Source organism: Taudactylus pleione, unplaced genomic scaffold (assembly GCF_031769625.1).
Source record: "Taudactylus pleione unplaced genomic scaffold, aTauple2 ptg000225l, whole genome shotgun sequence".
Lineage (NCBI taxonomy): Eukaryota > Metazoa > Chordata > Amphibia > Anura > Myobatrachidae > Taudactylus > Taudactylus pleione.
In genome coordinates, this window is record NW_028284627.1 from 13,298,183 (window position 1) to 13,313,732 (window position 15,550).

Here is a 15,550-nt window from a genome sequence, read left to right on the forward strand (position 1 = left end):
CCGGTGTTGGCCTCCTGCGGACGCTGTTCTGCAGGAGTAGATAGGGAGGATTTGTCACAGGATGGCCTGTGTAGTCGATGCCAGGTGGCTCCTGGCCCATCCAGACCTTCTCTGGCGCAGGAACCACCGTGGGCGATGTTTTCTCAAGTGCTGGTGTCTATTGCGGACCGTCTGTCGGTCCCGACTGCTCTCCCTACTAGGGCGGTGCCCCAGCCGACCATCCCCCATTCCCCGGGTGTCCCGCAGTTATTGCGGAGTCCTCCTGGGTCTCAATCAGTTGGTCCCTTTGGGGGGTTGCCTATGTATATACAGGCTTCCCCTGTGCCGCAGCAGCCTGTGGTACCTTTTCAGGCCCCTATGGCGACGCCTCCACCATGGGTGGATGTGCTCTCCAACTCCGTGCAAAATTTGGCGGCCGCTTCCTCGGCTTTTCAGTCAATGTTGCAGACTGACATGCCTTCTAGGATTTCTAAACGCCCACTCATGGCACGGGCTGCTCAGGTATCGGACTCAGAGGGTTCCTCAGATGATGGGGAGGTCCCTGATGACACTGACTCGGACGCCTCGGTCCAGGAAATGGATACCAAGTCGTCCATTAATGTGCGAGCACTAGTTAGGGCGGTGCGAGCTATTCTTATAGAGGATGAGGCACCGGTTCCTAGGTCGAAGTTTCCTAGTTTAAAAAAAACTAAGGTGGCTTCTGCGGTGTTTCCCCTGTCTGATCAGTTGACGGATCATATGGCGGTAGCTTGGCAGGCGCCCAGTAAGAGATTCCTTCCTCAGAAGCGGTTGGCTTCTAATTACCCCTTCCCTGAGGCACATTGTAAAAAATGGGAAACTCCACCGGCGGTGGATTCCCATGTCACCCGTTTAACTCGGGGCGCCACCTTACCATTACCGTCGATATCCTCGCTGAAGGATCCCACGGACAGGAAAGTTGAGACTTGCTTAAAGTCTATTTACTCCCTCTCCGGGGCGGTGGCCCGACCGTCCATGGCCATTTCCTGGGTGGCCAAGGCCATTGAGGGGTGGGCCAATGCATTGGAAGATACCTTCCCGGACGACGCTCCGGATGTCCAGCGGGCGTTGTTGGGACAAATGAGGGACGCCGCTTCTTACATTGGAGAAGCTTCTTTAGATGCTAGTCTGCTGACCTCGCGGGTATCGGCTGCAGCGGTGTCTGCCCGCCGATCCTTATGGTTGCGGTCCTGGAGAGCGGACTCTGATTCAAAGAAAGGTCTGGAGGCCTTACCTTTCAATGGGGAATTACTATTTGGTCCGGACTTGGACAAAATAGTGGACACCCTGGCTAAATCCAAGTCGGCCTTCCTCCCTTCGGCGGCACTGCCTGCTAAGGTTCGGAGTTCGGCTTTTCGTTCCTTTCGGGTTCAGGGTAAGGCGAAAGGTCAGTCCTTCCCGAGACAGTCTGCGAGTAAGACGGCCTCTAAACCCAAGAAGCAAGCCTGGAGTGCTCGGCGCCCTTCTTCCAAGCAGGAAGATAAACCTGCGGCCTGATGGGACGGGCCTCCCTCTGGGGGACCTCAGAGTGGGAGGCCGACTTCTTCTATTTGCCCAGTGCTGGCACAATACCACCACGGATGCCTGGGTTCGAGAAGTGGTCTCCCAGGGGTACGCCCTGTCTTTTCGGCACAGACCACCCCACCAGTTTTTCTGCACAAGTCCTTCTCAGGACAAGACCAAGGCGTTACAGGTTCAGGAGGCTATAGAGTCCTTGCTGAAAGCAGGGGTCATTGTTCCCGTTCCTCTATCACAACGAGGGACGGGGTATTATTCGTCTCTGTTTCTGGTGCAGAAACCCAATGGTTCTCATCGCCCTATCCTCAACTTGAAGTCTCTGAACAAATTCCTCAGAGTTCCCAAGTTCAGGATGGAAACGTTACGTTCCATCATTCTGGCGATGGAACCGGGGGATTACATGGTGTCCCTGGACATCCAGGACGCCTACCTCCATGTTCCGATAGCATCTTCACACCAGCGGTATCTGAGGTTCGCTATCCTTCAACACCACTATCAGTTCCGGGCGCTACCCTTTGGTCTCTCCACGGCACCGAGGGTGTTCACGAAGATTATGGCGGTCATGGCCGCACATCTTCGGAACCAGAATGTACGGCTGCTGCCGTACCTGGACGACCTCCTGTTGCTGGCGAGCTCCCCGGAGGTACTGCTTCAACATCTCCACCTGACGATCGCTTGCCTGCAAGCACACGGGTGGTTGATAAATTGGAAAAAGTCCTCCCTGATTCCATCACAGCGGATGGTTCATTTGGGAGCCCTGCTGGATTCGCGTCAGCAAAGGATCTTCCTGACTCCGGAGAAGGTCGCCTCACTACAGCTGCGGATACGCAGTTGCCTGAGCCGTTGCCGCCTGTCGGTCCATTCGGCTATGAGAGTTCTGGGGTCCATGGTGTCGACATTCGACATGGTGGAATTTGCCCAGTTCCATTCCCGGCCCCTGCAGGGGCTGATTCTATCAGAATGGAACGGGTTACCTCACCGGATCCGCTCTCAGGTGCTGGTGTTGTCTCCGGACGTTCGGCTATCTTTGGCTTGGTGGCTTCAGACAGCTCATCTGGTCGAGGGGCGCCCATTTTGGGTCCCGGACTGGGTCCTGCTCACGACGGATGCCAGTCTCCGGGGTTGGGGGGCAGTGACCGGCTCTTTGTCGCTTCAGGGTCGTTGGTCAGCGGAAGAAGCACTTCTCCCCATCAACATCCTGGAACTGCGGGCAGTATACAAGGCCCTGCAGTCGTCCGGCCCCGCTCTTCACGGAAGGGCGGTACAGGTGCAGTCCGACAACGCCACCACGGTGGCGTATATCAATCACCAAGGCGGAACTCGCAGTCAGGCAGCGATGTCGGAGGTGTCTCGTATCCTGTCTTGGGCGGAGGGTCACATTCCAGTGATCTCGGCGGTCTTCATCCCCGGAGTCCTCAATTGGGAGGCGGACTTCCTCAGCCGTCACGACGTGCATCCCGGGGAATGGTCGCTTCACCCAGAGGTGTTTCAGCTACTCGTGGACAGGTGGGGACTGCCGGAGCTGGACTTGATGGCCTCCCGTCACAATCACAAGTTGCCCGTTTACGGGTCAAGGACAAGAGACGCAGGTGCAAGTCTGGTGGACGCGCTGTCGCTGACATGGACTTTTCACCTGGCGTATCTGTTTCCTCCGATATCCCTGCTTCCTCGGGTTCTGCGGAAATTCAAGCAGGACGGCGGCATGCTCGTGCTGGTAGCTCCGGCCTGGCCCAGACGTCCTTGGTACTCCGATCTGAGGAGCCTCTCCATCGACGTTCCGTACCTTCTTCCTCAACGTCGGGACCTGTTGTCTCAGGGGCCCTGCCTTTACCCGGATCTGGGTCGGCTGTCTTTGACGGCGTGGCTCTTGAGACAGCCGTCTTGAGGTCTCGGGGCTTCTCCAGTTCGGTTATTGGTACGATGCTCAGGGCACGCAAGCCTGCTTCAGCACGGATTTATCACAGAGTGTGGCACACTTACTTTCAGTGGTGTGAGTCCAGACTTTATGATCCTCAGGTGTTCCGAGTTTCTAGGATCTTGGAATTTCTTCAGTCAGGATTGGATCTCGGCTTACGCCTTGCATCTCTGAAGGTTCATGTGTCCGCCTTGTCCGTGTGGTTTCAACGGCGGATTGCAATACTACCAGACGTTCACACCTTTTTCCAAGGTGTTATCAGGATCCAGCCTCCCTTTGTGCCTCCGGTGGCTCCTTGGGACTTGGCGGTGGTGCTACGGGTCCTGCAGGGTCCTCCGTTTGAGCCTCTTGAGGCGGTGGAGCTCAAGTGGCTGACATTTAAGACGGTTTTTCTCCTGGCAATTGCTTCGGCCAGGAGGGTGTCTGAATTGGGGGCGCTTTCCTGTCGCCCTCCTTTCCTAATTTTTCACCAGGACAGAGCGGTGCTCCGCACTCGTCCTGAGTTTTTGCCCAAAGTGGTCTCGAAGTTCCATATTAATCAGGAACTTGTTGTGCCAGCTTTTCAGTCCCCTGATCTTTCAGCTGGTGAGACTTCCTTAAATGTGGTCCGGGCGCTTAGAATTTATGTAGACCGGACGGCTTCGGTTAGGAAGTCTGATTCCTTGTTTATCCTCTTTGGTTTTCACAAGAGGGGTTGGCCTGCCAACAAACAAACGTTAGCCTGTTGGCTTCGTTCCGTTATTTGTGAGGCTTATGCACAGGAGGGCTTACCTGTGCCAGCCTCTGTTAAGGCTCATTCCACTCGTTCTGTGGGTCCCTCTTGGGCTGCTAGACGTGGCGCTTCTGCTGTTCAGCTGTGTAGGGCGGCCACTTGGTCTTCAATTCAAACGTTTTTGAGGTTCTATGCGTTTGACACCTTTGCCTCTCAGGATGCATCCTTTGGGCGCCGGGTACTCCTTTCAGCACAGGAGCGTCCCTGCCCTTAGTTGTACTACTTTGGGACATCCCCAAGGTCAACCCTGTGGACCCCCTATGGACCCTGAAGTAGAAAACAAGAGATATGGTAAGAACTTACCTTTGTTATCTCTGTTTCTACGAAGTCCATAGGGTCCACAGGGCGCCCGCCCTGACGCACCTGGCTTCAAATGGGCTGTGTGGCTGGTCACCGGTTTTCCGTCTCCTATTGCTGTGAGTATGGTTTCTTGTGTGTTCCAGTCTTCCTTCTCTCTGTTCCATATTCTCCTCCGGCCTAGGCTGCTTACCAACTGGGGTGCCTGTGGCTCGGGGGCGGGGTATAGAGGAGGACCCAAGTGCATCCTGGGAGCTAAAAGCTTAACTGTGTGGTGCCCATGGATCCTGTTCCAGCTATAACCCAAGGTCAACCCTGTGGACCCTATGGACTTCGTAGAAACAGAGATAACAAAGGTAAGTTCTTACCATATCTCTTGTTTTTTATATTTTAGCTGCTGTTGATTTAGTGCTCATCTTCTGATTGTTGACCCAAGGAGTAAATCTAAAACTAGAGAGATTATCAATCTCCAGTTTCTTGCCAACATTAGAAGCAATCAATGTTTGCTAGTCTTACATGCGGGTGGCACTCCTGGTACAAACAGAGACTCCAGGGCAGCAATATAGTACAGTCACTGACCTACTACATGACCTCCCCTAACAACTGCTGGTGAATATTTATAGGTTTATAGCTGACTAAAGTTAGAATGCAAACTATGTGAAACTATGCGTGCTGTTTTGGAGCATTCATTCCTCTGCACACCTCACTTCCTGTCTCTTACAGTGCTGCACACCTCACTTCCTGTCTCATACAGTGCTGCACACCTCACTTCCTGTCTCATACAGTGCTGCACAGGCCAGGAAATCAGTGGGGTGGGCAGTAAATGAATAGTCCTTTTTAATAAGCAATCCAGAACTCTCTCCATTAATAATGTGCTACCACATGATTGAGACTGTAGCAAAACATTTCCCCTTTAATGTGCTGCAGAGTTGACATTCACATACTTTATTACGTCATTTAAGGTAATTTGTACTCGTAACTATAGTTGAAATAAGAACAGGCTATTTATAAGAACTGGCGCACAAATTATATAGTAGCAACCAGTTGAACACTCACTCTGTTAACCTGTACTAGAAAAATGTCAGAATCTGGTCAGTATGGACTACATGCTATGGTCTGATAATTAATCTGTCCCCCGTGCAGCCTAGATTGGACCCTGATCCCGATACTCTGCAGGCTTGGTGCATATGTGGTCAGCGTTGTTCAAACCGTATGCCAATGATATATGGGAGAAGATTTATCAAGCCTTGGAGAGAGCTAATTTACTAACCAATCAGCGTCTGTAGTTTTTTTTCTCTAGCACAGTTTGTAAAATTACAGGACCTTTCTCTCTAAGGCTTGATCCATACCCCCCCAATGAAAAATGTAAAAAAATGATTGTACCTACACAGTATGGGTTTAATTTATCTTGTCGACAATCGGTATGGAACATTATGTCTGCAAGTGTGAAATGCTACTTGAAACAATGTATGCGTGTCGGCAGTACAATTGTAAACATGATAAATGATTGGGCTTACAGTTCTAGTGCCGGCGCTCGTACATTGCTCTAACGCTTGTCGACATAATGGTGTCTGCGGCTTGGCAGCGAAGGCAGCCATTTTGTGACATGAATCAATATTCGTGTTCTGTCAGCCTCTGAACTAGTGACATCCCAATGCCTCATATCTCAGTTATGTCGTTAGTACTTATTGCAGACAAGATGACTACTTCACTTTTCTATGAAAAGTTGAGCAATGAAAGCAGATCTTAGAATGGTGTCTTTGAGATATCAGATGTACAGTATGTAAACATGACATCACGTTAATACATAAGCCCAATAGGTGCTTGTTGCTGGGTATGTAAGCACAAGATTTCCTGCTCACTGTAAGTGAAGTCAGTGGATGCACATCAAGAACTTTCCCTGTGGCTCAGCTATACTTTCTACAATTCACGTTTCTGTATCTGAATGTTAGAAATGTTATATTTCTCCTTCATCCACTAGGTACACTGAAGTCTCAGTACAGTGGGGTATAGCTGTGGGATAACCGGGAGCTGGCACTTTAATAAATTTGAATAGTAGCTAGCTCCTCCCCCTCTATACCCCCCTACAGGTCAGTCTTAATTTTGTGCCAAGGGAGCTGATCACATACAAGAGCTCTCTGCTAAAAAATCAATGGATCCTCGATCAGCATGAGGATTAGACAGGCAGCTCACTGCCCCTGTCTGCTTCATTGGAGCTGCCGAGAGACCTCACCGCCGCTGCTTGCAGCGCACGCTGGGGTCTTCAGCTACAGAGACCACTGTCTCTGGGGGGTAGCCAGACGCGCTGCGTGCTGTGTTCGTCGCGCTCCCCCACTAGCAAGCTTGCCGCCGGCAGTATTTGGCAGCAGAAGGTTAGTGACTCCTGGAACTCTGAGTAGCAAGGTGACCAGGAGGAAATGACATGCAGGCATTAAAAGCACTAAGCAGCAGCGCTGAAAGGCGCCAGAACGGAGGGGGCAGAGCCTAACACGCAGTTCTGCTCCTGCCTCCCAGCAGCCCCAGCGCTTCCAGAAGGAGGCTGGTGGCCATTTTACAAACACAAGGTTGCTGACACACGCAGAGAAAGAGACCTGTCTGCCCAGGTCAGAGTGTGTTAACACAGTGATTACAGCATTATATTGTGTTTATAGTGCTGGTCTCTGAAGCAGCGCTGGTTGGGCGGGGTGGATAGCATAATCACCCTCTATACCCTTATCTCTTCTTCAAATGGTCTCTCCGTGTGTGTTTGTCTTTACTCTGTGTATCGGTGTACAGTGAAGTGGTAGAATGACATCTAAGGCTGCACAAAAACTTTCTCCTGTAAGAATCGTGCAGAGAAGTTTACACAGGGACTATCATCCAGTTCCCTGTTGTGTGAGAAGTGTGTTTCAGAGACACAGACTGCAGCATCCCAACAAAATTCATGGACTGATCAAATTCCATCAGTCATGTCTCAGATGTCTGCAGAGCTAGAAGCTTCTCGCAGGGAGAGAGAGGTTGAAAGATCTCAAAGGTCTGCCTTCTCAACCAGACTAGGCGCGGTCTTTAGCCAGGTCTGTGGAAGGGCTCACAAGGGTTATGTCAGCCCAGGTTCCTCCCGCGGCATCGTCCTCTAGTGTCCCTGCTAGGAGACTAATACCGAATCCTCTTTATGTGGGATGATCTGGAAGATGACAACATTCCTGATACAGAGGAAGGGGCGGTACAGGACCTATAGAGGAACAGGCGCCAGAGGAGGTGGAGCCTGTATATCAGGGGGTAGAGGCGCTGATTGCAGCGATACGCCAGGTGTTACATGTTGAGGACAGGGATCCTGTAGAGGTTAGGCTGTCTATCTTTAATAAAAAGCAAAGACAGGTAACCTCCTTTCCAGTGTCTGAGGAATTGGACGAGATCCTTACCTCAGCGTGGAAACGCCCAGATAAAAAGTTTCAGATTTCAAGAAAGCTTTTATCATACTATCCCTTTTCTGCAGAAAGCAGGCATTTATGCGAAACGCCTCCTTCAGTGCATACTTCAGTGTCATGTCTGTCAAAAAAGACAGTGCTCCCTGTTCCAGGGGCAGTGTCTTTAAAGGAGCCTTCTGACAGGAAGTTAGAAACTACCTTGAAGTCAATGTACACTGTAGCATGGGTGTCTCTTCGACCCGCATTAGTCAGCTGTTGGGTCAACAAGGCGGTGGAAGCATGGGCTACGCAGCTCGCTGAGGGCCTTAAAACTGTGACTCCGGCGGAGTATCTGGTTCCTCTAGCGGAACAAATTGCAGAGTCTGCTGCTTTTCTCGGAGAGGCTTCTAAGGATATTTGTAGTCTTTCCTCTAGATCCTTGGCCTTGGCTGTCTCAGCCCTGTGGCTGCGACAATGGCAGGCGGATGCGGAATCCAAGAGAGCCGTGGAAGCGCTCCCAAACAGAGCTTCTCCTGCGAATGGAACGGAACTGGATAAGTGGATATCTCAAGCCACAGGTGGTATCTTATCTCCCATCTGCTGTTCCTCCCCCCAGGAAGCCCTTTGCCGGACCGTCCTTTCGTATTCAGGAACCGTGGCAGAGATGCTCCCGCTATCTCCCGTGGTTCCAGAGGCAGGGGTAGAGCCACTGCATCATCCTCCTAGCAGGATAAGGCTTCAGTTAAGCGTCCAGCAAGACGCGCTCACTTCTCTCCTGGGGGACCCCAGGGTGGTAACTCACCTTTGCAATTTCAAAGAAGTTTGGATCAAGTCTTGCCAGAACGCATGGGTCCAGGACATCATTATTCAGGGGTTGAAGCTGGATTTTCAGATCCAACCTCTTCCTCGTTTTTTCACAACCGGTTTGCTGGCATCTGCAGACAAACGGGTTGTTATACAGGAGGCAATAGAAAAGCTACTGTCTTCTCGAGTAATTGTGCATGTCCCTATCCACCAGCATGGTCAAGGCTTTTATTCCAGCTTGTTTGTGGTTCCCAAGCCGGATGGCTCGGTGAGACCCATTCTGAACTTGAAACATCTCAATCCTTATTTGCTGACTTTCAAGTTCAAGGTGGAGTCCCTGCAATCCGACATTGCAGGGCTAGAGAAGGGCGAGTTTCTCGTATCCTTAGACATAAAGGATGCTTATCTCCACATACCCATTTGGCCTCCTCATCAGGCATTCCTTCGGTTTGCAGTGCGGGCCTCTCATTTTCAATTCCAGGCCTTACCTTTCAGTCTTTCATCAGCACCAAGAGTGTTCACGAAGGTCATGGCAGTAATGATGGCCCTTCTTCGGATACAAGGGGTTACTATCGTCCCTTACTTGGACGACCTACTCCTCAAGGCTCCGTCAGTCTCTCAATTACTGCAAGACATCCGGGTAACACAGAGTCTTCTGTTGCAACACTGATGGATCCTGAATTACCAAAAATCTCATCTGCAGGTATTTTTTCAGCAGGAAAAAGTCTCCTCCATCCAACACATGGTGCGATTGATACTGCGACATTGCAGGGTATCAGTGCACCTGTGTATTCGCCTTCTGGGAAAGATGGTTGCGTCCTTCGAGTCCATCCAATACGGGAGGTTCCATGCCCATCCATTCCAACTGGACCTCCTCTCTGTGGTCAGGGTCCCACCTCTTCCTTCACCAGCGAGTTCAACTGTCACCCAGGACTCGGGCATCTCACCTTTGGTGGCTGAATTCCTCTCACCTATTGGCAGGCAAGAGGTTTGCATTGTGGGAATGGATTCTCCTCACCACAGACGCCAGTCTGAGAGAATGGGGGGCAGTGACTCAGGGAAGCCACTTTCAGGGCCGCTGGACTCGGCTGGAGGCAGTACTGCCCATAAACATTCTGGAGCTAAGGGCCGTGTTCTATGGTCTTCAGGTGGCACACCCTCTGTTGAAGGGCCAGGCCATCAGAGTGCAATTTTCAAGTGTCAGTCCGCCATGGGGGAGGTAAGCCACATTCTTCTATGGGCAGAGGAATATGCGGTAGCGATATCAGCAATTTTCATACCAGGGTTAGAAAATTGGGAGGCTGATTACCTAAGTCGACAGGACATTCATCCGGGAGAGTGGATGCTGAATCCACAGGTCTTCCAACAACTGATTCAGCGTTGGGGTCTCCCTCAGGTAGATCTTATGGCATCGAGAGTGAACCATCAATTGCCACATTACTGCTCCAGGACAAGAGATCCACAGACAGTGGCGGTGGATGCTCTAACAGGTAGACAAACTGAAACCGACAAGGAGCTGTTTCCACCACTCCCACTCCTTCCTCGTCTGCTGCAAAGAATCAAACGAGAAAGGGTGAAGGTTCTGTTGGTGACTCCAGACTGGCCCAGACGGGCGTGGTATTCCAACCTACGTCTTCTACTGATAGACGACCCGTGGCCTCTTCCTCTGCAAGAAGATCTACTGCAGCAGGGTCCGTTTATTTATCAGGACTTAAAGTGGCTTAGTTTGACGCCGTGGCTGTTGAAAGGGCTAGCTTAAGAAAGAAGGGTATCCCTTCCAGGGTGATTCCTACTATGTTAAGGGCTAGAAAGAAAGTTACCTCTAAGCACTATCATCGTATATGGAAGGCATATGTCGCTTCATGTTTTATACTATATCTGTTAGTTAATCTATAAATAAGGACATGCAAAAATAATCCCACATATAAATAAGTGTCAGCCATGCTATTCATGTATGTAAGTTTTAATGGTATTTATATTACATATGTGCCTCTATATACCGTAAGCCTATGGCATGGATACTCTATCATATAGAATTGATCTATATCCCACATGTACTATCAGTCCAGGATTGTTTTTTCTGTCATTATGTAAGACATGCCCTTTGTGGTAAATATCATGCTTTTTGGACTACTGATAGATTCACATATATAGGATGATGAAACAGTAGGTTTATATTAGTCTATGCTAATTCTATTCTTCTCAATCCATTCTATTAGCTGATGACAAACTCATTTAAAGTAACTCTCTTATTGGGGGTCCAATGCTATATGTAAGACCCTCAACAGCAGAAGCGAAATATTGAGTAACGTTGCGGTTACACTGTTGTTTCTAGGGGTTCACTACTGCTCCTGGATGATCTCTCACTCCTCATTGATGGCTAGTAGCTAAGTGAGGAGAAGTAGAATTATAGGTGGCAGCACTTTTTCCCGACCGTCCTGATATTTCATTCTTATGAGGAGTTAAATCATACAAACTGGTATTTATTTAATTGTGCCATTGAAGCAATATATGGTTTATATCACTGCTTTAGATCTTCGCCGCCTGTATAACCAATTGATTTAAACTATGCCTACATAGGTCACATGTGGAGGTGACAAATCTACCTGCTACCCTGATGGGATATATATATATATATATATATATATATAATTAATTATTTTTTTAGATGGGTTATTGAACTCAACTACTTATGTATGTATAGATTGTAATAAATATATCCGTCAGATTTTTTCCCATTTGGGTTGTCTTATGTTATATGTTTTGTCTTTTGTCCTTTTATACAGAGATTTATATTTTATCTTGACTAGATTAAAAGTTGTTTTAAAATATTTCATCTTTATAACGAGTGCTCACAAAATAGTTTTTCTTTTTTCTTTTCCTTTTTCTTCAATACAGCTATTTACTCTAGTGAGCACCTCCACTGCCCGGCATGTTTTACTGATGCACTATTACATTATATTACATTATGTTCTACTATTAATATTCAGTGCGTCAATTTTTCCAGTTCCCCTTACTCCTAATTTAAATCAGACAAGCCTATCTGGCTGCATCAAAGCAACCACCTACTTCAATCACAGCGCATTCTACGCGCTCGGTGGGGCCTTCGTGGGCGGCTGCCCGCGGGGTTTCCCTGACCCAGCTTTGTGGAGTGGCCACTTGGTCAGGCCGGCATACTTTTACAAAGTTTTACCGTTTTGACACGTTTGCGGCAACTGCTTCACAGTATGACCGTGCTGTTTTGCAGGGTTCTCAGCGCTCTCCCGCCCGGGATGTGAGCTCTGGGACGTCCCTACTGTACTGAGACTCCAGTGCCCCCTAGTGGATGAAGGAGAAAACAGGATTTTGGTACTTACCGTTAAATCCCTTTCTCCAATTCCACAGGGGACACTGGACACCCACCCGGCGCTGTTCCACCTGCATTTGTTATTGTTCTGCCAGGTTTGGACAGTCAGTTTTTTCTTTAAGGTCTGCTTGATTTGTTTGCATATTTGCTGCTTGTTTATGTATGTTCTAGTTCTCTTCTCCTCTGTTACTCTTATTTCCAGCTCTCCTCCAGCACAGTTTATTAAGACTGACCTGTAGGGGGGTATAGAGGGGAAGGAGCTAGCTACTATTCAAATTTATTAAAGTGCCAGCTCCCGGTTATCCCACATCTATACCCCACTGTACTGAGAGTTTAGTGCCCCCTTTGGAATCTGAGAAAGGGATTTAACGGTAAATACCAAAATCCTGTTTTCACTTTCTGTGACATTGAATTTGGGACATTAGATGTGCATGGTCCACTTTCTAAAAAGTGTAGTGATGACCTTGCCACCAACCTGTAGGGAATGAGAAACAGGGTCTGTGTAGCTAGTTTATAGAAATGCACTATGCAAATGCTATGCCTGGCACGTTTGTGAGTGCTGCATAAGTCTATAAGTCCAAAGTTCATGATGCACAGCGCAGGAGTGTGCGACCTATGTATGTACAAGTGTATCTGATTTCAAATGTGAAATTGAATCAAGACCGAAATTTTTGTGTTAATAAGAGAACCTTGTTTTCTGCTGATCTTTGTTATCTACTGCCATCTAGTGTTCATCTTAGTGACAACAGCTTAAAGAAAAAAAAATAATCCTTAATTATCTGAACATCTTTTTTTGTTTCAGGGCAACATTCATGTATGAGCAGTTCCCAGAGCTAATGAACATGTTGTGGACGAGAATGCTGAAAGACAACAAGAAGAATTGGCGCAGAGTTTACAAGGTAATGGGTGATTTGTAACTGTGATGCCCCAAGACTGTATACCTTGTATTGATCTAAATCACAGTGACGGGTAATGTGCTGTAAATCTATATGAGAAACGTGCCTAGTTATTTACAAATGACAATACAATATCATGTATTTTCTGTCTCTCCAGGGATTTAAAAAAAGGGAATTTTAATTGTTCTGTTAATCACATAATTCTTTATCAACAATGCCTCTAATAATTGTCAGCATTAATAATTGCATTTATAAAGCACAAGTTATTATTGGTGTGAGCGCTAGTTCAGCACATCACTGCTCATTAAGATGACTTGTAGTATTAGGACATATCCCCTGTTGCATGTCCTATGGATATGAAGTGAATTTGGATTTCTAAGCCCTGTATAACATTAAAAGTGCAGCCTCATGTCTTAATACATGAAGTCCCCAGTGGCTTTCAGATCGTTAATGTTAGGCTGTGCATCTGTCACTAGGTCCTCTAAGGTTTATCATTTGCTTTACTATACGGTATCTTGTTCTCTATATTAAAATGAAAAAAAAGCACAAAGTTTACCTGGAAGAAACTTTTTATCCAGCGCCATAGGCACTCTCACGGAATGGCTTCCTCCAGTCCGACCAGAAGCAGTGTTGATGTTCAGAGAAAGCTGGCCTGGAAGCTAGCACTCTATTATCTAACGGTCACATCTAGTCTTCAGGCTGTACTATGCTCTCTCCCGAGATGGCTTACCTTATCCATCACAGGCCAGCTTTGTAGTACAATCTAGACTAAGGGCCTGATTCACTACCGATTGCAACTGCGATTACGCACGCAATCGCCCGATTGTTGCATACTGCGCATGCACGCAGTGCGTGAGCTAGCCACTGTGATCGGGACTGCGATCGCAGTGACTACCTGTCAATCACTCTGCGATGGCTCTGCAAAGTGTCATTTGTGGGTGGTGACGGGGGGTGGTCTGCAGAACGCAGGCATGCCAGTGTGTTTGAATGCCATTGCCATTGCATGGGAGTTCCTAAATTATCCACTGCAATACCTTACACAGCCTGAGCACTCAGTGTGCGTTGAAGTCAGCAATTCCTGAGTAAGGTCAGAGCTTGTGCAAGTGTGCGTGAGGCTGCGATGTTACCAATGGTTTTGCAGTCTTGCTAAACATTACTGATGTGTGTAAGGTAAGGTGGTTGTCCCTATGTAGTGCTGCGACTGCATAGTGATCGCAATGGATTAGCATGTTATCGCAGTGAGACTGCGTGCGTAATCGCTATTGCAGTCGCGATCCGTAGTGAATCGGGCCCTAAATTGCAGGTTAAACGGGTACTTGTAACATTCATAAGTCAATTTGGTCTAGAGATAAGTCCAGTGAGACACTTGTACAGCTGAGTGCAAGCCTTTATTCTATACCGGACGTTCCTGCACAGTTCTGGCAAGTTTCTGTATGTGTTACACATCTATATTCCTGCCTGCCATTAGTAGCTCTGCAATAGGCCAACTTTATTGGCGCACATTACTCCAGTGTTGGTAATTGCCCTATAATACCATTCGCCAGTATTGATTCAGTTCATGACTTCTTTCCTTTATACTCCATAGTTACAATGTTAAACCAGAAGCATCTTTTATGCTTTGGTGGGAGACAGAAAAGCGCTTTGCATCCTCTTATTGCGAGAGCAGTATAATTGACATAATGTAGAATATTTTGCTTTTCTCTCTACACATGTATCAAGAGATAAAATACTTCTGCAATGTTTATGTGTACACGTATATCATACACACACCTGCTCTCAGGTTTGATGTATGTTACACAGCAGATGATTTGCTGCTCAGGGTGACTGGAAGCAGGAGGTTCAGTAACGCAGCCTGCAGGGTGCACCGTGCAGTCTCTCCCCACGCTCCCTAGAGAGCTGTTCCCGTTAATATTTAATGCGTTCACACACACTAGTTATACATCCAGCCTCTCTTCTGAGGATTAGCTGCCGGGCTCGTCCAGGCTCTCTACTTTTATTACTAACATTTCCTTCTGGGTTTTTTTGTGCAATGAAATCTCAGTTTCAGTACTCCAGGGAAGGGGGGAGCTGGTGCTGGAAGTAGGATGCTAGTAACTTTGCTCACTTTCTGCAATCTACCACATCCAGTCTTCATCTGACCCGCTCTCTTACATACAGAGCGAAGTTAAGATTATAGTTTTAAGATGGGCAACTTGTGTTTATTTTATGTGATATATATTTTTTTTTATCTATTTGTATCAAAATCATAAAAAAAAAAAAATTTTGGCAATCACCAGCATACCGAAACAGCGAATTGCGCCCACCCGCATCACAAGTTTTACCTAGTCCACCATTGGGATGCACAAGAATGCTTGCCACGCCAGGGCTACTGTAATTGGACGATACGTGATCTCCGGCACCACATCTGCCGAATTGAATTCTCCCCTTCATATTAAATATATAGCAATTTGTGAACGTCCAGATAATTTTAATTTATGACCATATATGTTTTTATAATCAAGGTTCCACTACACTCTGTATGTTTTTAGCTCTACAAAAATAGGCAATATCATGATAAATATAAGACACTTGGACCTGTCTACATGTGGTGGAGTCAGA

At 47.8% G+C, this 15,550-nt stretch overlaps 1 protein-coding gene across 3 annotated transcripts in view; it reads left to right on the forward strand.

Moving 5' to 3' along the window:
* CLINT1 (clathrin interactor 1) overlaps positions 1 to 15,550 on the forward strand; it is a 98,667-nt gene that overhangs the window by 55,981 nt on the left and 27,136 nt on the right. For all 3 annotated transcript variants that reach the window (XM_088478944.1, XM_088478943.1, XM_088478945.1), the window contains exon 3: positions 12,859 to 12,955. In XM_088478944.1, the coding sequence (XP_088335070.1) occupies positions 12,859 to 12,955 (97 nt within the window). The remainder of the gene's footprint in view (positions 1 to 12,858; positions 12,956 to 15,550) is intronic.